The sequence below is a fragment of the Corvus cornix genome, chromosome 2, assembly GCF_000738735.6.
Source record: "Corvus cornix cornix isolate S_Up_H32 chromosome 2, ASM73873v5, whole genome shotgun sequence".
Taxonomy (NCBI): Eukaryota; Metazoa; Chordata; class Aves; order Passeriformes; family Corvidae; genus Corvus; species Corvus cornix.
The window spans coordinates 28,941,594-28,967,223 of record NC_046333.1 but is presented as its reverse complement, the minus strand read 5'-3'; the positions used below and the strand labels follow the sequence as shown (position 1 = coordinate 28,967,223).

Here is a 25,630-nt window from a genome sequence, read left to right as displayed (position 1 = left end):
AACAACTGTTTCAACATTCTTGTACCTCTTACTCAATGAAACAGTAAAGGATTTAATATAGTTGCAATATAAACTTTAAATTTTGTAAAAAGTTGTTCCAATCTCTAGGTGCACGATGATTTTAAACAACATTAACCAAAATGATACCAAATTTAAAAAAACCCAAAACACACTTACCCGATGAGATGTCTATCCGGTTCTTCTTCACCTGGGTGACGTTGATATGGACGCTGACTTTGCCCTCATTTATGTCAATCTCAACATTCCCCAGGCCATCTGCAAATTTGCTGAAGAGAAGAAGTCCACTTGGGTTCCAGGTCCGGAAAAGGAAACTGACTGAAAACAGATCCTGGCTTGGACGACCAGGAACCTCAAGGTAACTGGTGGCATTGAAAAAGACAGGCACTGTATGTGGCTCCACACAAGAAAAACTTAAATTTCCCTAAGTAAAACACACAAAAAAAAAAAAAAAAAAAAAAAAAAAAAAAAAAAAAAAAAAGCAAAACCATAAGCAAAATGGTAAGATTCCACTAAATCCATAGCTACCTCTAGAAAAATATTCTAGATTTCATTCAGCCTAAAGACTACTGTGATCAATGCATGATGCATCTAAAGATGTGCTATTAATGTTACCATTGTTGTTACTACTGTAATAGTTACTGATGGTTCTGGTATTTTTTCTAGCAGTGTCCATTATATTTTGTACTGTACATATACAAAATAAAAGGCAGTCTGCCCTGAAGAGCTGTAGTCTAAGAAGCAGCTTAGATGAAAGCATTAATTTTTCTAGTTAAAAGGTAAATTTATCACAGATAAACTTGGGCTTGTCTGTGGTCCTCATAGAAACCTGTAAGAGAACAGTATAAAAAATGAGTGAAGGTTTCCAAATACCCTGATATCAATGAGTCAATCAATACAATTCATGATTCTCCAAAAGAATGATGTATAATACCTGAAGAGTCATCCTCTCTGTTATGTTTTCTACTAAGTGATACCACAAATGCTAATACTTCAATTCATGAAGCAGAAGGATTTGGTGTAGCTGATTGTGAACAACACTTAATATTTTTGGATAGTAAATAATTTTCTCTGTAAAAGAAACTAGTTTCCACACTTTAAAATTTGATTCTTCAGGAAATTCACAAAAGATCCAGTCAACTTTATTGATCTACAAGGCTTTAAAGTGTATCTGTAAACAAGACTAGAATTAGGGACATGAATTTTTCACTCTGGTTCTCATGTCACTTCTTGCAACAAAAGACCAAATTGGTAGGATGCATTACCATTTTTTTTCCTTAGAAATCATAGGTACTTTGTAGTAATCTATGTCCAGAATTAACTTATTACTGCATGAATGCAAATATAACAGGAAAATTCCTCTGCTGAAGAATTCCTATAATATGTGGCAAAGTGGATCATGTCCTGTGGTAAGGCTTTCTCATGCACTGTTACAGGTGGATATGTGGCACTTACAGTTCTACTTGGGAAGGAAGAAGTATATCTGATGCAGTATAGATATTATTACTATAATCAAGATAGCAATTCCTCTGATATTTATTTGTTCATTAAAAAATATTAAGGCTTGAACAATATTTTTGGAGGTACATAGATATTTAGAGATGTGGTCCATCTTCGCAGTGTTCAGAATCCATGTAGAAGTCAGTCATCATCTTTATTGTATAATTATTTTTAAATTCCATATTACTGACTTACTGATTTAGGCTTTTATGTCACATTTCTGTATTTGTAATGTATAAATGCATCTGAAAGTTCATCTTGAGGGAAAGTAGAGAATTTGGAAGCAAGATAGGATATTTGTACTTGAAAATGTGTAGGAGGAAAGACCTAAGTAAATTTCTTTAAGACATAATTATATTCAATCAAAGATAATGGATTACATCAATAAGCAAGTTTTAGCACTCATTTGCCAATGTCCAAACCCATCACTTTTTAAAAGAATATCCCATCAGGAAACACGTTATCTGTATCATAGTGAGATACAACTGGTGTGGCAGACTCAGCTTCTTACATAGGATTTCCATGTAAAAACCCAAATGAATAAAAATAATATTTTCTTGACCCCTAGGATAAATACTTGGATTACTCTGCATAACAACTTCTTTTTCCTACAGAACATCAGAAGTTTTACAGAGTCTACCTCTAAAGGCCAGTAGAATTAGCAGTAGCTAGACTATCAATTTGGCAGCTTCTGGGATCAATTATGAAACACTGATATTTTCAGTAATTTGGAACTAGAGAAGACATTTATTTAAATTGATCTCCTAGATTTGTTCCTAAACTGAAATAGAAATGGGTAACTCATTTGTTTGAGTAGTTTTAATCTGAACATTTCCAAGTTTGCTACAGAATACTTGTGCTTAAACCACAAATTTTGCACACAGAAAAAAAAAGGTGGGGAGTGTCTGAAATACCCTCTGTAACCCTTGGCTATCATTCTCAGTGTAATGGTCACCTTGTGCATAGAAACAACTTCTGTTACTTTGTTAAGGCTGTCCTGTGTAGACATGGAAGGCTGCATCATTCTTTGAGAGATGTCATCTCACGGTTCAGTCACAGATAGCAATTAAGCAGTGCTCAGAGAGCATTCCTTTTAAGAGTTCCTTTTGCTGCCTTGTTACCAAGAGGAACTAACAATTTCCTCATTACAAGAAGGCTTTTATATCCAATTGACACTCTTCTGTCATCCTGATGTTTTCGGTACTTGCATGTATAACACCTATTAATGTTAATGGCACTGAATGCATTCAAATCCTTTTTCACATCAGTGAATGCATTTCCCATGAATAGCCTAGCAGCATTAAAAATTTCTTGAGAAAGTAACACGTAGTTCTAATTTCTCTGCTAGTTAGCATTTTCCCTACTGAGCTATTCAGATTAATATGAACTGGATTTTTGATCCCCTCTATGACTGTAGTTCACAAGATGAGTCCTCTTTTAAGTACAGCCCATCTTATATAGATTGCTCACTAGTTCTAGGTCAAGAGATCGAGTTAATCTGCAGCTTGTCTCTACAATAGCCTCCTCATTTTTCAAAGAGAATGAGGTCCTTTTCTGTAGATTCAGAGTGACATGCTGAATAGTTTTCTGTGCAATGACATCTGGAAGTCAAATATATACTGTGCATTTATATTGAAAGTCTTGGTCTTATCAGAGAATTTTTCATACTACATTGATAGGGAAAAGGTAAAAACAACTTAATTTGTGTAGCTTGAGCTGTGTATGGTGATCTTTCATCTATGTGGCAAACTTGATTCATGTTTACTTATAAATCAATTTTGCCTATCCACATTCAAACATTATCCCTTGTGTAAAATACTACTGTAAATAGTTTTCCCAATTAAAAGACCTACTGGCTGAATAGGAAGCCCTCAGAAGACAAGTAATGATTTTATTAAGACTACACTACCTGTTAAACAAGAGTGGATCATACAGTACAGCCAGTGCACTGCACGCTAATGCCACCTCAAATATCACAAAAGAATTAAAAAAAAAATTCCCCTTTACTCTCTGAATCTAAACCAAATATGTTACTAAAGTCAGGTTTGGACTTTATTTAAATTTAGAATACTTTTAATTTGTCTTTTGATCCTTACTCTTCAATAAAGCAAAAGGATGACTGGTGGTGCTTTTTTGTTCATAACATGTATGCATATGAGACATAATTTTTTTAAATTTAATTTTTTTCAGAGACAAATAAAGATCATCTCCATCTTATCATCTCTGATTTCCTGGGCCTCCTCACTGTGCATAATTAATTTGTCAAGTCCCTTTCACTGCGTGACTTGTGAAATTCATCTTCATCTAGGAATATAATTTTCTTTTGTTTCACAGCACTTAAAATCCTTCTCTACTCTGAATTTATGCTTCCTTTGTGATATTTCTCACAACCACACTGATTACTTTGCTTGTATTCAGCCTCATATTGTGTGCGTTATGCATTTTAAGATAATACACTATCTGGGGCAAGGTGTGTTTCATGTTATGGGTTTGTACAGAATCTCCTACAATGGAGCTTTGGACACGTGTTGGACTGCTTGAGTGACATCATCATAAACATGCTTAACAACAACAATAGCTTCAAACAAGTCTATTTCTATTGCTAAATCATGCTAAAAACTAGGTGAAAAAATGGTTTTGTAAAAAACATAAAAATCCATGTTGATTTAGTTAGAGTAAAATTGATTATACTTATGAAGAGCTGAAGCAAGTATTCCTACTGAAAACAAAGGTCACTTCTATTTTTATAGTCATTCTCAGAATTGGAAATCAACGGAATCATCAAATTAAACTGGCACATTATCACCTCTTGATGTGGCACTAATACTGCCAGAGCTTCTTATGAGGATTTTACTTTCATGTTATGGGCAACAGAATTTTAAAAGCAAAGAAAGAAAGAAAGAAAGAAAGACAATCAGAAATACGATTTTTCCGAGACTTTAGATGTCTGCTAGCTATGCCACACTTTTGAGAGGCTAGGACTTTAGAGGATAGGATTTGCACTATAGGAACTTCTTAAGCAACACTTCTGTTCGGAAAGAGACTTTAAGAATATGTCCTACTAACTTGCAGTGGACTTGATTGTGCAAAATGGAAAGATTGCTCCTGTACAAAGATTCTTTTTTAAATCAGGTATCAATCTTTCAAAATCATGGTTATATTACAGCTGAAAATGCCCGGCAGGAAGGAAATCACATGTAATTTTGAAAAAAAAGCCCTAAAAAAATCAAAGTTTCATGAGTTCATGAGATTGGGTTGAAAAAATTTTAAAAGTGGGATCTTACTGCATGGAATATATATCATATTCTTTCCCTTTGACAATACTGTAGAAATTAATGTATAGAAAAGGTTATAGATGTCAGGCTGCATTACTGAATTTGTAAGGGAAAACATCACATACTCAAGACTATCACTTGGATTTCCTTGACGATTTAGCCATAATGTTCATAGTTACATGAAGTTTCAGTTTTACTGTCCAAGGATAATCAATACTTTACGTGACATCATCACTGCATATGTACAGCCCTACAATTTGTTACATAAAGGAAAATGAAATAGTGTAAACCTATGTATTGTTAGCAGGAATTTTTGAAGTCTGTAAGCTTATGCAGAAGAAAGGCTTAAAAAGTTATTTGAACAATCTCAAAGTTATGGCAATAATACATTTATTTCTTACCCACATTGCCTTTACATGCCAGCAAGCATTTTCAGGAACACTTAGAGCTTTAAAAACACAGGAATTAAAGTATATTCTTTCTTAATCACCCTGCCCATAAAGCCACAAGTCTGAACATGAAAGCAACTATGAACACTTAAGCCACAGCAAAAATAGAATAAAATGCTAATAAGCTCTGTAATGTTAATAAGCAAATAATGATTTTTGAGTATAATGTCTTGAGGTTTTTCAGACGTATCAAAAAAGACTGTAGAAGTATTCTCATCCAAAGCCTTTTGCACACCAGCAATCCAACTAGCTCAGCAGGGATGGAATATTATCAGGATTTGAAAGCCAAAAGAAAGCTGCAATTCATTTAATAATAAATCTTGTCTGCACTGGTTTTGGACTACTATAATTTGAGAAGAAAGGGAAAAGGCAATTAATGGCTCAGCTGATTTTTTTAAAAAAGAAAAAAAAGCTATCTGACTGACACTAAAGGTTAATTTTTGAAAGGTGAAACAAGACCCCCAAAATAAAATGCTCATACATGTGGTAAAATTTGTTTTGTGCTTTATATTATTCCAGTATATCACAAGAATATCAGCAACACACCCTCAAAAACCTTCTAGTCTTTAGAAAGAGAAGCAGAAGTGTAGATGACCCTGAAATTATGCTCTTACCACATTTGAAGGTTCCAATTTCTTCCTCTTGGCAAGGTCAGTGATATTATTGCCATTGTAGTTGATGCTCTCCATACAGCCTTTGAAATTCTTCCTACTGTTAGAACTTGGTTTGCCAGAAAAAGGCATACCTCCAAAGGTTATCTTCAAATGAAACAGAAAATGGTAAATAGTTACTGGAAGGCAAAGACTTTTAAACAATTTTGCTGTAGATACATGTGCTTTCTTTGAACACTCAACCACGGCAAAGAAGAGAGATGGCTACACTGTTTACAGGAAAACGATATATCAAAATAAATACTGCAAAAGCAGAAAAAGAAGTAATGAATTTCAAATATTTATGGTAGCCAAACCCAAGTATTATTCCAATTGTCCTAATAGTGAACAGACATGCCTAACAGTTATTCGTACATGAACTGCTCCTCTGATTGCTACCAGAAAATAAGCATTTCAAACAAAGAAATTGGAATAAATTTCCATCACAGTATTTTTCTAAACAAAAGTAGACATAAAATTAGCCAGATAATCTGATTCAAATCATTCACTCAGCTCTAACCGTGTGCCAGAGCTCAGACTACCACAGCAGTGGTGCCCTCCAATATGGCATATTATTCTCCCTTAATGTTTATATATCTATTTAATCCAGAAGAATTTACATAGTTAAAGACACAATCCCCTCTTAAACAGAAGGACTTTTTACTACCATGCTTTTGTCATGTAGTTGTAGTTAATGAGGAGTTATCCCTTGATTTAGCTGGTCAAATAATCTCCTTAGAGAAGATGAAGACAACCACTGCAAAGACTCAGTCATCAAACTGAAGCAGGAATTGTTTTTGTCTTACAGCTAAATTTCATTACCCTGGTTAATTGATTCTGGGTTATGCATAATCTATAGTGCTAAAAAACTTAGAAAACCAAATATTTACATTCTGAAAGTGTTAATCTCTCATGAAGTCTTTCTCTGTCACTCCATAGAGACTGTACAGATCTCTATCACACCATGGTCTTTATGGAAATGACTGGAGGTGAATAATGTTACATGTTTTCATTAATATTTTGCAGCCCAAATGCCGAGAATAAGGGGCTCATGAGATTAGTTGCTGCAATCTATGTTAGGTAATTATATCCATTAGATGATGGCATAAATAGTAATGACACCTTGCTTTTCTGCCTCGCAAATGCTCAGAAAAATATCAATTTGTAGTCTGCTGCTGAGATTTGGCAGAATTAAGCTTTTAAACATTATTCATTGTCAATTCCATTTGTTATTACCAACAGCAGGAAAACAGAGCTCTAGGGTGACATTTTCCATTTTGAAAGCATGTAAGATACCACTTTCTACCCCAAAGAAGCAGCTTCCACTTGTCATATACAAGGAACTAAAGCTATACAGCTGAAATATAAAACCTTTATAAATCACACACACCAGCTTTGTAAAAGTCGTGTGGACACATCCTTAGGTATTTTAAATTTACATGACTTGACTTTAGACAAGTTACAGTACTTCACATGGACAATGTGACTAATATTTTAATGGTTGTCAAATATTTTATGCATATTATAGTCATGTGTTTGGATTAAAGTAACTGGAAAAAAAAGAATTTTGAAGAAAAGACAAAGCAAAGAACACATATTGTGACAGTGAACTAAGAATGGGACTATTTTTTGATCTTGAAAATGCAATCAGAACTAATTCTTGTTCTTCTTTTTATGTTTACTTAACTTTTCTGAAAGAGATTAACCTGGAAACAGATTTTTCTATGAAAAATAGTTTTTTTTCTTTTGGCCTTATTCCCTGTTAATCACAAAAGCAACACTTTTAAATTTAGTCTGTGATGTCTAAGCCCTAAACCAGTGAGATAATTGAGAGGAAAGGAAGGAGAAGAGGTTATGTCTCTTGAGCTTATAGGAACCACAGAAATGTATACACACACACTCAAGTTCGATTAAACACAGGGATCCATGTATATGGAGAATTAAATGTATTTTTGAGAACTGCCAGTAAGATCTTTTAATGCAGAGAGGATGGGAAGGTGAATGCACTGAATTCAGCTCTTACTAGGATTCACTTATTGTACGCAATATATTTGTTATGTAAACATTATATATATATATATTATATATATATATAAAAATATATATATGATGTGCACAAATTGCACAACCCTGGCTTATGGCATTCAGCCTAAGTTTTTCTGTAGTTCACTCACTTGAAAACCTTTAATAAAATCTATTTATGTGCTTTAAGTAGTTCAGTTCAGATCTTCAGTGCTCAATAAGTAATAGATGTACAGGCAAATTTACTTGTTATTTTCTCATTAGAACTCCCAAAAAATAATGTATTCATAAAGATTTGTTGGAATATAATCAAATATTTGACTCAGAAGCATTTACAATTATAAGTACTTTTTTCAAATATTCATATATTCTTGATCAAAAAATTGAAAAAATATCAATACACAAGTTAATTCAAACTTTTTTCCATGACATCATTTATAAGTGTGGAAATTACATATTTGGTGCAGCCAACCATATTAATTCTCACTAGGAACAGTAAAGAGTATAAGAACATATTACACAAAAATTGCAATAACCAACACGTCGAACTTTGTGCAACAGCTTAGAAGAGCTGAACAAGTTCATAATACCTGAAGCTGTAGTGTAATCAAACAACAAATCCACATTTAATTAGTACTAACACTTGTGTGAATTAACCTGATTGATTAAACAAGTTTTCTTACAACTTTCCTAACTCTTCATTGCTTCTTTCTAGAAAGAAGTTACTGATGCCATATTTGTGAAAATACAAGGAAGTATCTCCCTAAGACAGGACAGATCAAGATCTGCATTAATAACAAGGTTCTAATGTTCTTCCTTTGCTAAAAATAAATACTGACACCACAGATTAACGCTTTCTGATTCAAGTGCAAAATTATCACCTGAGTGGAACAACTGATTGCACCATACTTTTTTTAATATACTTCCTGCTTAGAGCAGCTGCTTTTAGAGATTTTTAAAATTGTGTATGCCTAACTTGCTGAACAACACAGATCTCCCACTTTGAAACAAAGGGCTGAGATGATTGTTACACCATATGGGACTTGGTAGGCTAATTAAGAGAAACATAATTTGTACTTGAGACACAACACCATTGGAAAGATAATTTCAGGAAATGTAAGGGAATAAGTAATCAAAGAAACTATGAAAAAGTAACAAAACCTCTTAAATTATGTTAGCTTTCTTACTGTACCTATCTTTACAAAACCAATTTGAATGAAAAGAAAGAACTTTCACTCTTTACCTCGTAGTCCAGGTCCAGGTAATCAAATTCTCCATTGGTTCTGAAGTGCTGCATGTGTCTGTCGAGGGTGAGATTGATGTTCCTCCCGTGGCGCTCTATGATGATGGAGTGCCAGTGGTGATCATCCAAGAGGCTGCCTGTCGTCACATATGTATGGCCAAAAATAGAGCCAAGCTGGTTGCTGCCTGAGAACAGAAACAATAGCATTTCTCACCTCATACTAGTTAGGGAAACATTTTCCTCTTTCTTTGTCAATGTTTCACCTGAATCATACCAGACATGCAGTAAACTAGAGTAAGTCAGTCTGCTATGAAGTTGAGATTTGCCCAGTGGAGAGTTGCTGCCACAAATACAAACAGCTAGACCAAATACAGCGAGCATCTGATCACTGATCTGTATGAATATATGTATAAATTCATAATAGCAGTTATTTGGAGATGAACCAGGAAGCAATACCAATTCCAAGTTGTAAAGTTGTTTACATCTAGGGTTTTCTACCTTCAATCCTACACTAAAGAAAAGAAAAGCGTCACCTCTGGGCCAGATCCTGAGCTGCATTGAAACTGTACTGATTTATGACTGCTGAGGAGAACATGGATCCTGATAACAGATTTTGACAACAAAAAGCCTTTTCACTCTTGAATTCTATGTTTTGTGGCCTCCACCACTATCACTTTACCAGTAAGCAGAGGTGAAAATGCTCAATGCAGACTGAGTTAACAGCAGCAGAAAACCATCTTCTGCTAATACAGCTTATTTTGGTTTCTTCTCCTGAAGCAATCTTCCTGTTCTGGAAGTCAAACTACTAGCAAGAGCATAGCTTTGCAATTCTCTGCTGTGTTATCCAGGGGGTTTTGCCAGTGCAGCTGTGCTAGTCAGAGATCACATCTCATTGCCATCTGACTGACACAGCTAAGCCAGCAAAGGTTGATAGCACAGATCCCAACTGAAGCAGCAAATGACTAATTCAGCAGTAAGTGTGAAATATTGCTGCACTGCTCAATAATTCAATGCAATCTTCCATGTTCTGAAAACTTAAAGGGACCTAAGCATTTCTGAGGCTGAGAATTTCTTACCCTCAAGAATGCTTGCAAGTCAGACATTAAGGTTTGTGCATGCTGAAAACACATTTTGGCAAATAACACTTCCATGGCTTAAGACATTACTTCCCTAGAAATGACCATCCTGCCTTTATGCTGATGGCCAATGGTCCTGTTGGTTAAAAAATAGAATAGAATCACATGCATATCATTGAGCCTCAGTTTCTTCAACACAAAGTCAAATGCAGTGCAAAGTGAAACCCAAATCCACTTCTGTCTCCCCATCCTTCCCCCAGTCCCTGGTATATGAAACTAAGTCACTGGATCTCACCAGGCAAGATGAGCATTCTTTTCTACTGTCTCTGATGCAAAGACAATACTCTCAGGCAGAGGAATAATAATAATAATAATAATAATACCATAAAGCATTACTTCTGTTTATTGAGTATGTGTCACAGGGCCTAGTCCCATTTATCAGCCTAATGATTTAAGAACATCCTTACCAAACTCATATATGGAAATTATAATAGCTTATAAACACAGTCTGTGCTGAAGAATATAGAGGAACAGGAAATGAAAGGGTTACTACTGCAATTAAAATTGTTAAAAATAGGTAACTGCTATAGGAAGGTGTGCTTTCTCATCATCTGTTCATGTTGATCGTTAGAAAAAGAACAAGAGAAAATGCTAGTGGAAATAAGTACCATTCAATGTAAATAACAAAAGGAACAATTTAGTCTTCACATGTCTGTAAGAGAACTAAGGAAAGTTGCATGAAATCTTCTTCTAAAGTTCTTTTGTTTGAATGGAAAAAATACCTGAAACCAGATAAATGTGGATTTTTTTCATAATAAATGTACTTTATAAATCCAGTCACTTATGATCCTGTTGTCCTCCACTGGGAGGACTGGAACTAGAGTAATATATATAGGCTTTCATCATAAGATTGCCTGATAAAACAATCTCTTTTCCTTTCTTAGTCCTCTTTCTTAGGCTCTAGGAAGGCTGCTGAACTATAACTCCATGTGGCCTGTAGCTTCCTAGACTGACACTTTTTTTTTCCTGCAAGGTTCCTTAGGGTGACCTTTATTCTTCCACACGTGATGACAGTGTCCTTCTCTCACACAAAGCCACAGCTAAGGCCAAATATAATTCCAGCAAGCTTTTTTTTTTTTTGTTTGTAGTAATGACAATATATTGCTGATCTTGCTTTTTTGTATGATCTTCTTTTCACAGTATCTCACACAGGGTAAAAAGGACAGGGTGGAACTAAACACACACTACATCCCACCTGCCCCCCCCCACCCAACATATAGAAAGGGAATTAACAACATTTTCAACAAATTATCTGATTAGACTATTTGGCTTATCATATTACTGTGGGAATGAGGATGAAAGATTTGACCTAAAATTTTTGTGGGACAGCTAAAAACTACCACAAAACTAAACAATCAAAACATACCTAAATTTAAATTTAGGACAAGTTTGGCTTTCTTCAGTTCCAAGGTGATATAGTCTCCTTGCTGTCCTTCTCCATGGAATATTACACCTTCGCTTTCGGAGGTCTTAAATTTCAGAGAGATGACATCTTTCAGTGTTTTCATTTTCTTGTTCCTGAATCTGTATGGTAACACCACATGGCCATCAAAATTGATAACATCAGCCCCTAAAGGAAAAAACAAATAACATCATTGATGAGTGATCGTATATTCCTGTGGCCACTGGAAAAACAGACATGCCAAATGCAGATTATACCTGAACAGAATAAAAAATGTGCAAGTGTGATAGGGCATTGTAAGTATATTTTCTTTTGACAATAATTTAATACCATAAAAAGTAGGGACCAGGCAGAATATTAATTTAATCCACAGAATGCAAAAATAAAAACAAACCAGATTTGGGAGGACAAAAGCTACAACCCGTAGTCAATAACTTTCATTTTCTCCCAAATATAATTGCTACCATGTATGTTTTCCTAATTAAAGCTCAAAATGAAAGGTAAATGTCTGAGAGGTCATTCATAAATCATTCGATACTTCTTTAAAATTCACTATAGGTATCTGTAAGGACTGTAAACAGTAAAACATGAGCTCAGATGATCTGCCTGGCAATTTTAGATTTTATGTAAAACATAGATATTTGCCTTGTCTATTCCAGGAAATGGTGTGTAAGTTGTCACCTCAACTAATTTTGAGAAGAAAAAGAAAACCTTTCATTTGAACTAATTTTTGTTTCATGTTTGGTTTTGTTCAAAATATGTGAAAACTGAGGGATGCAAACATTTAAGGTCAATGCAAAATTCAAATAAATATTGCATAATAACACTACAAAATTTCATGTTGTCTTATTTTCATGACTTAATCTCTACTCTAAAGAAAGAACAAAAATTTCCACAATTTTCTGGATGCTAGAACCACAGTAAAAATAACTGCAGAACTGGATTCCATTCAACACATGCATTTATGTGGAATATTGAATCTTTTAACTTAAGCTGAGTTCTGTAAAAGATTTCAAACAGATATTTATTTACCTCTAAAAATTTATAGAGATTTAAGAAATCCCCTTAAACTGCTAATAATCAATCACCAGTGTCTTAGCTACTATTTGTATGAGCATTTCATCCTCATTGTTGACAACTAACAATTTGAATAATCATTAAGTAAAATCCTTATAAAAGAATTAATAAGAAAATATTCTTTTTTTTAAAGAAAAAAAAAATCCACCCATGTTCTTCAAAAGCATTTACACTTCTTATTGACATACCATATTCATTCATGCTCTGAATGAAAAGAAGGATGGCATTTTTTCATATGTTCTTCAACCACTGATTTTTGCCTTCTTCTGTGGTCTGCTCTTCAGTGATTGTTTGCAACTTTTTAAAATTCCTAACTTGTTTTTGTTATTATGGTGGTAATTAATTTAAATCTTTCATCCCCTCTCAAAAAACACAAACACATTTCTGTTGTGTAATTAACACAGAAGACTGTTTCAAAACTCTGTTAAAAGACTATGTATACTATGCCTAACTGCCTATATTTCAATTTGAATTTACATGGCCAAGTCTGCCTAAGCCTGCAAAGACTTCTGATGAAATGATAAACTGTTATCCCCTTATTGTTTATGCCAACTAATTGTGAAGGGTTTTATCCGGTACGTAAAATATGAGCCTTACAAATTGGCTGCGATATCCCATAATTATCACCATGTATCTCACTTTTTGTCAGAACGCAGCCATATATATTAGAAATATCACTTTTCTTTATAAAACACATCTTAAAATGCAAATTTTAATTATAAATAAGTATTAAGCTTTAGGAGAACTAAAATCCTCAGCCTGATCTGGTTCTTCTAAATGACAAATTTCAGGCATGGGAACCAGCTCAAAATTAAATATCAAAATGGTATTTTTAATTTGTAGTGCAATAAATCTGTTTAGAAGTTATCAGCATGAAAGAGGGGTGCAGATGCAGAAGTATTCAGAAGCAGCAACATGGGATTTCAGAAGTGGGGTTATCATGATTCAAGTAGATCCACTACTTCTGGAATGATTGCTTTTTATAAGAAACAAAGAAAATTGTTAGAAAAATACTGTAACAAAGATTATACGAACCAATTGGTTTTGTTTGCTTTACAAGCTGTCAAGAGATCTGAGAAATTCATTCTTGAGATTTTTGTATGTAGTTTTTGGAAAAAAACACCAAACTTTTAGAAAAACATGAAATCTATTTCTAGGAAAAAAAAACCCCAAAAAACCAGCATGATAGTCATTCTTTTATCACAAGAATCATACTTTTATGTAAAGCAAATTTGCTATAGAGATCCTGCACTTTTGAATCTACATAGAACTGCCTGGCACAAGTGTTATAAATGAATAAAAATTGATGGACATTACAGCTTAAGTAACCTTCTTACCAAATATACATCATAAAAATATGATTCCACATGCAATGTCTGAGATTGTCTTCCATGAAATTTCTTAGATGGTTACAGAAACTGCTATGGGTATGGTGTATACCAGCTTTCCCCTAAGCGCAGGTGGTACCACTTTGTAACATCAGCAAAAGTTGCTTTAATAGTCAGGTATCTGACCCAGAGCTGATCAGGTCCATGAGGTTTTGTGGATTCACAACAAGATGTCCATGATAAGGCAAGTATCCCTTCTGTTCCTACGACATTGTTGCAGTTGCATATATGTTCTCATAAAGCTGAGTAAAAGGGCCACATTTTTCCAGAATCTGTCCCTGAATTTCCATGTTTTGAAAAGAATTCAATTAAAAAAAGAACCAGCAGTAATCTTTGATTAAGCAGATTTTTTTTTATGCATAGATGTGCTGTCAGCATGGGTCTGAATGATAATTAAATCACCTGAAGATTACATAGCAATTATGTTTAAGAGTTATCATATGTAGACTGTAGCAGTGACTTGTGTTCTTTCTATGATGACACTCAGCTATTTAATATTGTGATAATTACCATGGTATATTAATTTTCTCTGTTTCTTTTCTTCTTTGCTTCTGTTTCATGAGTTCTTTTACTCAGAGTTCGAATTAAAATGCAGGAGGTGATGTTTATTATTTCTTATCTATAGCACACCTGCATGGGATGTGCCTCTAAGTTAACAAGGTGAAAATGGCCCTGAGTTCTAACTTCCAAGGCCATTTAAAGCCCACATTATCCAATTATGGAATGCCAACTAATTAATTTTTGCTTATAATCCAATAAATATTCATGATCCACACTGTGGGTTTTTTGAACCAATACCAAAACACCTAGATTTGTGAAGAAGAAGGAGGAAAGAAGAACAAATCCACACCCAAAATCCTCCATCTTGTTACTAAATCCCATAAATCTAATTTTTCTACATCTCTGCATATTCCACCCAGTGACATAACTAATTTCTTTTTAATCACACAGCAGCACTCTCAGTACTATTACATAATCTGGGAAGCCTTTCCCAAGGCCTCAGGTCAAATGCAGTGTGCTTTTGAAGATCATTGTCTGTCAGCACTGAAACACTGAAATTCTCTGAACTCAGGGTTCCAACAGTGGTGCAGAATGGTACTCAGACAGTAAACCATATAATTCCTATAGTTGAAGTGTAAATATATAATTTTTCTCATCCTTAGCCACTCAACTATCAGCATTAGTAGGAAAGAGATGTAAGCCATCACATGAAGTATGTTTGCCTGCAGTCAGTGAGTGTTCTCAGAGGCTACTCCTGCAATGGGGAAAACCTTTTTGAGAAAAGATAAAGCTAAAAAAGGAGAAAGAGGAGAAAATGAAGAAAGATGGGGGAAAGAAAGACTGAGAATTTTTTTTTTTTTTAATTACATGGAAATAGGAAATATAAACCTGATTACTTGCAATTTGATTTCTGCTCTACTGGATTTCCTATTATACTGATAGATTGGAAGACACTGCTAAAACAGGAAAAATATAACACCACTTTCATTTGGCTAGGGAGATGTGTTAGGCCTTATTCCAGTAAATGTCTGAGACACCATATTGAAACCATTTTGTTGCTTAATGCATCATCAATTTTCTTCTAAAAAATTTTTCCTAAAAATTTTTCAGACAGCCTTGCAAAGACTGACAGGATATTGGGTGGCAAATGTGACCCTATTCATAAATCTCAAAGGAAACTAAATTCCCAGTAAGAGGACTTCCTACCTATGCTTTTACCCTGTACTTTTGGCTGCATGCAGGCTTTGGCAAAATTTGTTCAGGGCATCAAATCTAGTTGATGATATTTTATTTAATATTCCAAAACTACTTATTAACTAATTATAAAGAAACAGCCCCAAATCAGACTCAAGCTCCAGAAATTCTCTGTTTCCTCCACTTCTTGTGAAAGAAGTATAACTATCCTCAGCTGTCAGCACTTTAAGAATGAAGAAATGCTCATTCACAAAGACTCATGAGATACTGAGACTTCTGCACAGCTACTTAGTTACTTAGATCAAGGTACTGCCTGGAGTTACTAAAAAATCCCTGCTTCCTGATACAATAAAATAAAAGCGATTAGAACAAAGCAGAACAGCAAAGTGCTTTCCAGAAAAATGTTTACCATACAGTGAACAAAAACCACAGCAATATGTTTCTCCTCCTAAATTACAAATTTAACATGTACACATATTTTTAAATTGCTACTGATCTCTGAATGATTGACTCTTCAAAGCCTGTACAAAATATTTCAGTGGGATTAAAGACATAAAACTTCTGTACTACTGACAGACAGCGACCTTAGGTGAAATTTTCTCACTCTGTTATCTCTCCTGTTTTTTCATCCACTTAAATAATCTGTTTAGACTAAATGAGCTTTAGGGAAAAGATCATCACTTTTAGCATTCTTTTCTTACCCCTTAATTTGAACCTTACATCTGATGTGCTAGTAGTATAGTAACAGATGGTAATAACCATACGCTGAGCATCCACCATGTAAAAATATCAGAAATGCATCAAAGAGTCTTTGGCTGGCCCAAACTATTCCACATCTGTAGTCTCACTTGTAGCTATTAGTCACGGGTACTAAAATATCATTATGGGAAATATAAGCACATAAACAGTGTATTGTTTCCATATTTTAACAGCAAAAAAGTATGCTTTCTTCTAACAAAGCAAGGGAGAAGGCTCAAAATCATCAAAAATAAAGCCTCATTTTTTTATTACTCACAAAAAACTACATATACAGAAATATCTTCAGAAAATCCTAATCTACTTTTTCAGTAGTTCCATATCCTGTCAAAATGACAGCATGGTTGAATTTGCCACTGGAATCTTTGCAGCTTGAGCCTCGGTGGAACTAAGTTAGCTGAGCTAATGTTAGAGATGCATTGCTACACCTCATTTCACAGGGAAAAAAAAAAAAGAAGCCATGGCCCAGCACAGCACTCAAAAGATTGCCTCCTCTTTTATGTTTTCTTACAATGAGGCCCAGCGCCAAAGGTACCGTGTTTGAACACTGCCTTCAGGCACTACAGCCCAGCCATAAGGACATGGGGAGCTCTGGCCTGAAGTCTGCTGCAGCCAGACTGGCACTGCCTTTACTCCCTTTTTCAAAAGTCAATGCACCTGCCACAAAGGAAAAAAAATCTAATACAGATACAGATGTATGTTGCACATACAATAATGTATACTTATTCATATTCTAGAAGCACATGGTGAAGGAATCAATCTCATGTTTCTGTTGCTTGCTTAGTTTCCACTGCACTGAGCCTGAATCCTCTTGTTATCTGTCAAGTGATGTCAATGCTTGAAAGACAAAAAATACCTTTGCTAGGAGGTGTGGAACTTTTTCCTTGTTTTTCTTTATATTACATTCAATGCACATATGGCAGTGCAGTATCAAAGTAGTAAGAGTGTTTTGTCAAGGTGTATTTTTAACTCAATTCTTGGGTAAATGACACGAATTTACTCTTATTTTTTATATGCCTGCCAAAACGGTCTAAATAAATCTGTGAGGAAGTATTCCCTAAAGTAGTGAGAATGCTTTTCCAAGTTCTGGGTGCAATATCCACTGAAGATATACAAAAAGCACTTGGTACTTTTGATTTTTTTCCCTATTATTATCCTAACATAATATTCCTATTATAATAAATGTTATTATAATGGTGGGATAATACTACTAATTTTTCTAACTCTTGTGCAAATGTCTATAAATATGTGGTTCTTTGTCATAGTTTTCTATCTAATAAGAAACAAATGTGACAAATGAAATGAAAAAGCAGCAGAAGCAAAATTAAAGAAGGAAGCAAAACAAAAGAATATGGACTATATATAGAGGAATGTAATATAATGACCATGGCTAAAAATTTCCCTGCGTCCCTCCATTTTTTTTTTAAGTAGGATAATTGGGTTCTTTCTGTAGCTATTAAACTAAATTTTTATACATGCTAATTCTTGCTTAAGACAGTAATTTTGAGACGAGTGTACAAAACAGTGAAGTACTCTGCAGTTTCAACTAACTTGCATTAGTTACCGAATACAAAGAAGATAAAACACTAAAGCACTGAAAGTTTTATGAACTTAGATTAAGCCTCCAAATATGCTACACAATTATTTTCTTATGGGTGTGTGTAAATAGGATGATTTTCCTTAACAAATTAAGGTTGACAATTTTTTTGGCTGATGATTTTCAAGCAAATTTTCTTTCATTGATTCTTCAAATATCAAAAAGATAATTAATTTAAAAACTAAATGGGAACATTTTTAAATATGCTATGTTTTCACTATAAGGTGGATAAATGAGAACATGAACACAGTTATAATATACTTTGCAATTCAGTTTTAAGCTTATACCTTCTAACCATGGTTTGCAAAATAAACCATACCAAATAATACATAGTGGTCTCCTTTAGTGGACTACTGTCAGTGCCAGAGAGAACCAAGACTGTAACCCAAAATAATCTTCATCTTAGACAAAACCTATTCCTTCCATAATCTACTCTGCTTTATGACTCCAGAAAGTCAATTACAACGCAGGCTAAGAGATACAGTCTATTTCAAGTAGTCTATTCCTTGGGAAAAAAGGAGATTCAGCATCACTAAAAGTACAGCTTTCATGGCTGTACATGAGTTTTCACACTTTGAAAAGTTTTCATATGTATAGCATCACAAGGTTCATTTATGATCGTGAAAATTAAAATTCAGGCAGCTTGCAACCATGAACTGGACGCTGCAAAATTTCCTCTATGATCTACTATTCTCTAAGCTATGGTACTTTGAAATAAATTTGGTAAAAATATATGTATAATTCAGATACGCTAAAGGAAGTCGGCTTTTTTTGTATTTTATCATGCTGATTTACAAGCCAGAAGCATTCCTTGCAATCATAAATACATTTAGTTCTGTTCTTCATTTTGAAACTCATCATTTGACATTGGATCTCAATGGGAACATTAAGGTATATAATTAAAACTAGGTACAGTACAGAACTTAATTTACTTGAAAACAGCTAGCCTCTAGTAATGTTTTCACTGTTTATTAAAAAGGTAAATCACAAGAGCTCCAGGTCAATAAAAAAAGACAGCTCTGACTCTTGCACAGTAAATGGCCAAAACAGGTCTCAATCCTCATTATATTGCTGAAGTTACTCATTACTTAATGAAAAAACCAAACAAAGAAGGTGTACCATGTCTTACAACACTTACACTCAGTTTACTCAGTGAATAAATGATCTACAAAATGGACAAGACAATCTATTAAAACATTAAGGAAATGGATGACTAGCTGGAGCCTTGGTTTTAGTGTTTACAGTTACATGAAAACAGGAAGATACACAGTTGACCTACAAAATATGGGTTGAGAAGTTCTCTTTTTGATTTCTTTTTGAGCTGATGCCACCCAATTCAATCATCTCCTGGTATATAATCTTACCATGTCTTTTTAATATCTGGATGCTCTCAGAACACCCATTACTCAAGACCAGATTCTTCTTTCTCACTCATGTTCCATATCCTTTATTCACAAAATCACTCTCAAACACATATTCTTTACTTCTTCCAACCATGGAGCTTGTATTTAAATTGAACTCTCAAAGTGAGCGGCACACACAATGATTAAGGATTATGGAGCATGGACCATTTCAAATGCCTGTGCTCAGCTAAGTCTCATAAAATGAAAATCTCACAATTGTCATTCAAACTTCTGCAGTTGACTGTAAAGGGCAAGGAGTGCAAGACTGAGACAGATTTGGCCAGGAGACACTCACATTTATTATAGTGAGTAACTTCACTATTGCTAAGGGCCAAAAATGTGTGTCACTAAATCCCATTTCTAATAGATGCGTAGTCTTTTGTTCCAGCTGTGATGCTGCTGCTGTTGCTGCTGCTAATTCCATCTTGGTGTACCAATTCACTTTAAAGAAACAGAAACTAAACTGTGTTGCTATTTTCAGCTACTGTATTTAAATTCAAAATGATGAGTTAATACAGGAAAATTCTTTAGCATAAATGATAGCAGAACAACTTTGCACATTTGTACAGTTCCGTTTCAGTGTTTTATTTCCAAATCAATCAGAGAAAAATATCTTGTGTTTAGAACAACATAAGAGAAGGAGACCACTGGAACTTGATTGTGGACAAATAATTCAAAATAAGTAATTCAGTCAAAAAGTTTTTCCTCTCCTGCCTAACATCACACATATCTAAGATCATGCATACCTCTACCGTACTCCATACTCTATGACACCTTGCGCTTTGTGATGCAAGAAAGTGTTTGGGTTCCGAACTTGTAAACCGTGAAATCTGAGCCACAAACTCTGTCATGCATAGATCCATTGTGAATTTAATGATGGCTGAATCCAGTGTTTTTCTATCCTTTGTATTTATTTTAGTATGTTCAATTTAAAAGCCCCACTCATACTCAAGTGTACAAGTCAAAGCTTTATTTTCACATGATCTACATTGATTAAGTTCTGCCTTGGTTCAGTGGAAGTCTAATAATTTAACATGTAAACATGTGATTAAGGTGCTACTGTAAAAGAGCATACAGTTACCAGTTTCAAATGAATGAGTGCTGCATTGGAACAACAATTAACAAAAATGTAAGGACTGATGTTACTGCATCAGCATCACTTGCAACACTGCTTACATTCTGGGAAAGAAAATCCCAGAAGGATTCAATATACAGCAATATGAAATGTTTAACTTGTATTATATCACACACGTAAAGTGAGCTACTTACCTGAGAGGGAAAAAACATTTTTGTTGCAAAAATTCTCTCCATGAGAAGAAGTACATCAGGTAAGAGCACATGGTTACAAAATCATGAAGGTTCCAAGGGATCTCTAGATTTCATCTAGTACAATCCACATGCTCAGAGCTTACTTGCACATTTAGTTCTGCCAGAAGCATTGAGTTTCAGTTAACTGGGTTTTTGCCTTTTTTCCTTACCTGAACCAGGAAATAGATTCGCTTTATTGGCAAGTGATTTTCCTTGTGTTTATCAGGCTGCCCTTTCCAAGGTCAGTGATAGATTGTGTCTCCCTCCCTATAGCCAAACGTGACTTATCTATAACTTCTAGCAGGCTTTACAGTTCAAGAGTTTCTGGTGTTGCGGAGTTTAAGACCTTCAAATTCCCCACTTGCCAGAACAGTGCCTCTGGCATGAGTTTGCTCATGATATCTCAGCTCTGTGACTGGCTGATCCTCTCCTAGGAATTGTACCATGCATTTCAGATTTCCCTGCTCAGCCAGTGCCAGCAATTCAGTTTCCTGAACTCTGTATTATCCTCCATCACTACAAGCTAAAAAAATACAGAAAGATGAGAGTTTCTTTTTAGGAAGAGTGTAAGGGACCTGCTCATATCCAGTTAACATAGATTAACATTCAGCAGGTTAAATACTTACAATTACAAAGTCCATTACTCTTATAATTTCAATTCTTCATCCATGACTACATATTTACTTTTTCTGTACTAATGGGTTAATTTTATTTCAGTTTTCAAGCTCTAAAGTAAATACTGATACTAGAATCTAAAACTATTGCTTCCTTACCTCAAATATTTTTTTAGTGTTTGTTGCTAAAATTACAGGCTCCTGACAGAGAAATAAAAGTCAAACCTGTTGCTTAATAGAAGAGTCAGATTAAGTAAGGGAAGGAAATGGCATTTTTGGTTAATCAGTTTGAAGTATCTGGAAGGCTCAAAATATCATAACACAGTGTCTCTAAAAAAGAAATGTCACCAAAACCTGTTAAATTTTATTTTTTTCCAAAAATAAAAGGAGCCTGCATTACAGCATGCATATAGCTTTTCTTCCAGATGGGAGCATTTTTTCTTTTTGGGACCATTAATCTGTTATTAGAGGCAGCCAAACTATGTTTACAAACAAACTATGTTTGTTTGATTTGAAAAAACACTTTCTTTCAGTCTTCAAATTATACAAGATTTTTTCAGATGATGGAATTAATGAAATTATTTTTCAACAACAATTTTCAAACACCTCATTCTTAAAAATAATTCAACCAGCTCTGTATGTTAGTCACTGTCACTACAGCAAATACTTATGTTCACACAATGGATGAAATTTTCTAGCCCCTATTTAGGCTATAATTGATTATGTTTAATTAGGAAAGGGAGGATAACACTCAAGATTGTTCCAGGTACGTAAGAAATGCATGCAAGTGCATATGGGCAACTCACTCCAGCTTCATAAGATGCTACTATTCAGCCATGAAACGATTAATGTTACACATGAATAAAACGGGAAGATGCTTTCTTAAAACTCAGATGTGGAAAAGTAAATTTTATTGCTTGAAACTGTCACATTCCATTTTTTACAAATTTTTTTACTTCTTTTATGCTGGAACAAGACATTCAGAGAAATTTTCCCTATGGATTTGGTTGTGATGAGTGTGGTGTTTGAAAGGTATTTTTCACCCTTTATCCAGACAACATTTTTTAGAACAAATCAAATATATAAAGCAGGTAGCAGGCAGGTCTTGGCTTACTACACTGGGATACAACCTAATATGTAATGTGGTAGCCACATCTTGCATACACATATATCATGGATTTGGTTTGTAAAGGAAAATTCTTTCCTTTTGGATTTAACAAATTATTGTTATGTGTATATGGGAGAAAGACTTTATAGATATGGGAGAAGACTTTATCAAAACAGAACAACTCTAAGGTAACAAGTAATGGACACATAAGCTTTTGTGAACTCTTTCTGTCCATGTGGCAGCATCCTAAAACAACAAAAAAAATCAATGCCAATATAAATGCAGATACTATTGTCAGTGTATTTTAAAATATAAGTCTTCAGCAGAAGAAATCCATGTAGAGGTTATTAACCTGAGAATTCATGTTTAGTTCGTGCATGCAATAGCTTATTGTGCAGTCACTACTGTTATTCCTCTTGTCCAAGCATTTTCCCTAGTGAAAGTGTTGCCGAAGCAGAAGATCATCTCAAGCCAGTTTCCAGACTCCTGACTTTCTTAAGATGTTCTATCAGAAACCATGTTGTTAATCACTAATACCAGTGAAGGATTAGACTTCCACCTATTTAACAAAGACAAATAACTCCTGCGCTATGCATCAATTCTCTTTCAAGGAAAGAAAATCTAAACATACATTTGACTTTTTTTCCTTTGATGAGGCAAAATAAATTCTCAAATAGTGATTAAGGGGTCAGTGCATAAGTACTCAAAGAAATGTGTCTTCGGTGTTCAAAAGCATTAAGAACAGTCTGCTCTGTCAGAAATCAATGGGAGGAAAATAAGCCTTCTTAAGTAAATATTTAAAATTGTAATCAGGTTCCTATGCATTTATATCAATTTGAAAACTGCTGACTAATTACTGTTACCCAAGCAGAAGTTTTCCAAACAAATACAATTCATTACAAAGAGCCATTTTAGGCATCAATGGAGGACTCATGCATATTAAAAAAAACAAAACAAAACCCCTCTCCTAGATGATTTCCACTGCTTTTTTTCTGCTTAGATATTCCTAGTCTTGAATAAACTCATTGTTTACTATTTGACTGCAATAAGATAATTTCATGAAAAAAATTACAAATTCTGTTCACAAGCCACTAAGTATAAGAATTTTCTCAAAATATCATACCCTTAACTTCCACAGAAGTACTGAAATTATTTTTAAAATTTAATTTTTATTTATGGATTACAGCCCATTAATTTCGGGGGGGCTTCATCAAAATGTAAGAATTGCTAATTGAAAATTTAACACCAACATGGCAGTATTGTAGATACAAGAAATTCATAAAATATTTCATGTGTGTATCATGTAAAGATGAGCACACATATATATAATTACAAATAGGGTGGAAAATCCCTTACTAAGTAAAAATTCTGCCTTTGTAACAGATGACTCACCCTGGTTTTCCTAACAAAACCAAAATGATATTTGCTCTGATGAGTAATAGTTAAAGGCAGTTTTATACAATCTGTATCTTTCATTTAGTTTTCATTTTCAAGTCAGACAAGCAAACACACTCAAACAATGCCCACAAATGGTATACATTGTATTCATGAACAATGAAAATTGTGCGTGCAATACCATCCTGGTGTAGATGTGCATGCCTGCATTTGCATCTTGGTAAGTCTGGAATTATTCTGCTCCAACACCACTGCTTTAGGTAAGTAGCTCTGTATCACTGGTATCTTGAAACTGAGTAGACTAGTGCACATTACCAGGCTTTGGAGAATGATTAAAAGTAATGTTCTCTTATAATTTCTAAACTTTGTAGGCAAGTGCCAATTCAGTGCCTTCTAGCAGATATAGTACATATAATATTGTTTCATTTTTTCATTTTTTTTAGCCTGTGGGGTTCTCTGTCAGGCTTGTGTTTCCTTCTCTGTTCTTCTGCTTGTCTAAGCCACTGCATTAAATAATAGAAAGACTGTCCATAGTCTTTTACAGGAGATGTATCTGGTTAGAAATCAAAGCCCAAGGAGAGAAGACACCCAAACTACATATCCTAAAACTGCTCAGGAATCAACCCGGAGTTTTTGGAGGAAGTGAAAAAATAAGGATATAAAACTGTTTATAATGATAGCTTTTGTTTTGGAATGAATTGCGGATCTTGTTGGTTTATTTATTTTTTTTTCTTGATGAACAGATGTAAACTCCCAGAGAAATCAGACACTACTCTTATTGTTACATGAAGGCAATATTTCCTCCTCCACACAACTGAGCTTCAGTGGAAAGTCAGGGTTACTTGCAACAAGCAATAAACACAAGGAGAACAAAAGATAAAAGGTAAAATGCATGCAGGCCTTTCTTTCTTTTTTTTTTTCAGGATGCTTTAAGGATTTTGCAAGATGCTTATGATAATGAGGAAAGAATTTTGACAAGAAAAAAAAACCACTGACACCCACTGCCAATTCAAGTTAATTAAAGAGTTTGCAAATGACTGCTGTTGCTGCTGAATCTGAGATATCACATCATGTGGAACTCAACCAAAATTTTTTTCTGCTCAGCTTTGCAGACACCAAACTACTGTTGGGACAGTTCTGGGGAGTGAAACTTCTTCAAGGAAGTATGCTTTCAGTGCAGAGAAATCTTCCATTTACTGCAAAAAGTAGGAAGAACACACTATAGAAAAAAATCTGGGTCTCTAAGAGCTCTTTAGTAGTCATTGAACCCTGTGTACAACAGTTGAGTATCTCTCCATTACCTGATGTCCTTTGGGAAAAAAATCTCTAGCTATACTGAAAATTATGAACTTACAAGGTCTTAGGCCCTCAGTTCCTACTGACTTTTTCTACCCCCCAAAAAAGATTCTTCACTGAATTTTCTAATATATTTAAGCAAATATATTTTCAGCATTTTATTTTTAAAGAAAGGTGTAATAAGAGTTAAAACAAGCAAAACCAACAACAATCAAAAAACCTCAACCCGTATCCCTTCCATTAATTTATTTTAATAAGGACGGGTCCTTCTGGTAGTAACTTTTTGAGTCCTTAGAAT

General features: G+C 34.4%; 1 protein-coding gene across 1 annotated transcript in view; it reads right to left on the bottom strand.

The window, feature by feature from the left end:
• Window positions 1-25,630, bottom strand: part of CNTNAP2 (contactin associated protein 2) — a 1,031,909-nt gene that overhangs the window by 516,277 nt on the left and 490,002 nt on the right. The window contains exons 5-8 of the mRNA XM_010398652.4: window positions 11,660-11,863; window positions 9,158-9,342; window positions 5,857-6,000; window positions 178-442 (exon numbers count right to left, since the gene is read on the bottom strand). Coding sequence (XP_010396954.1) covers window positions 178-442; window positions 5,857-6,000; window positions 9,158-9,342; window positions 11,660-11,863 — 798 coding nt within the window. The remainder of the gene's footprint in view (window positions 1-177; window positions 443-5,856; window positions 6,001-9,157; window positions 9,343-11,659; window positions 11,864-25,630) is intronic.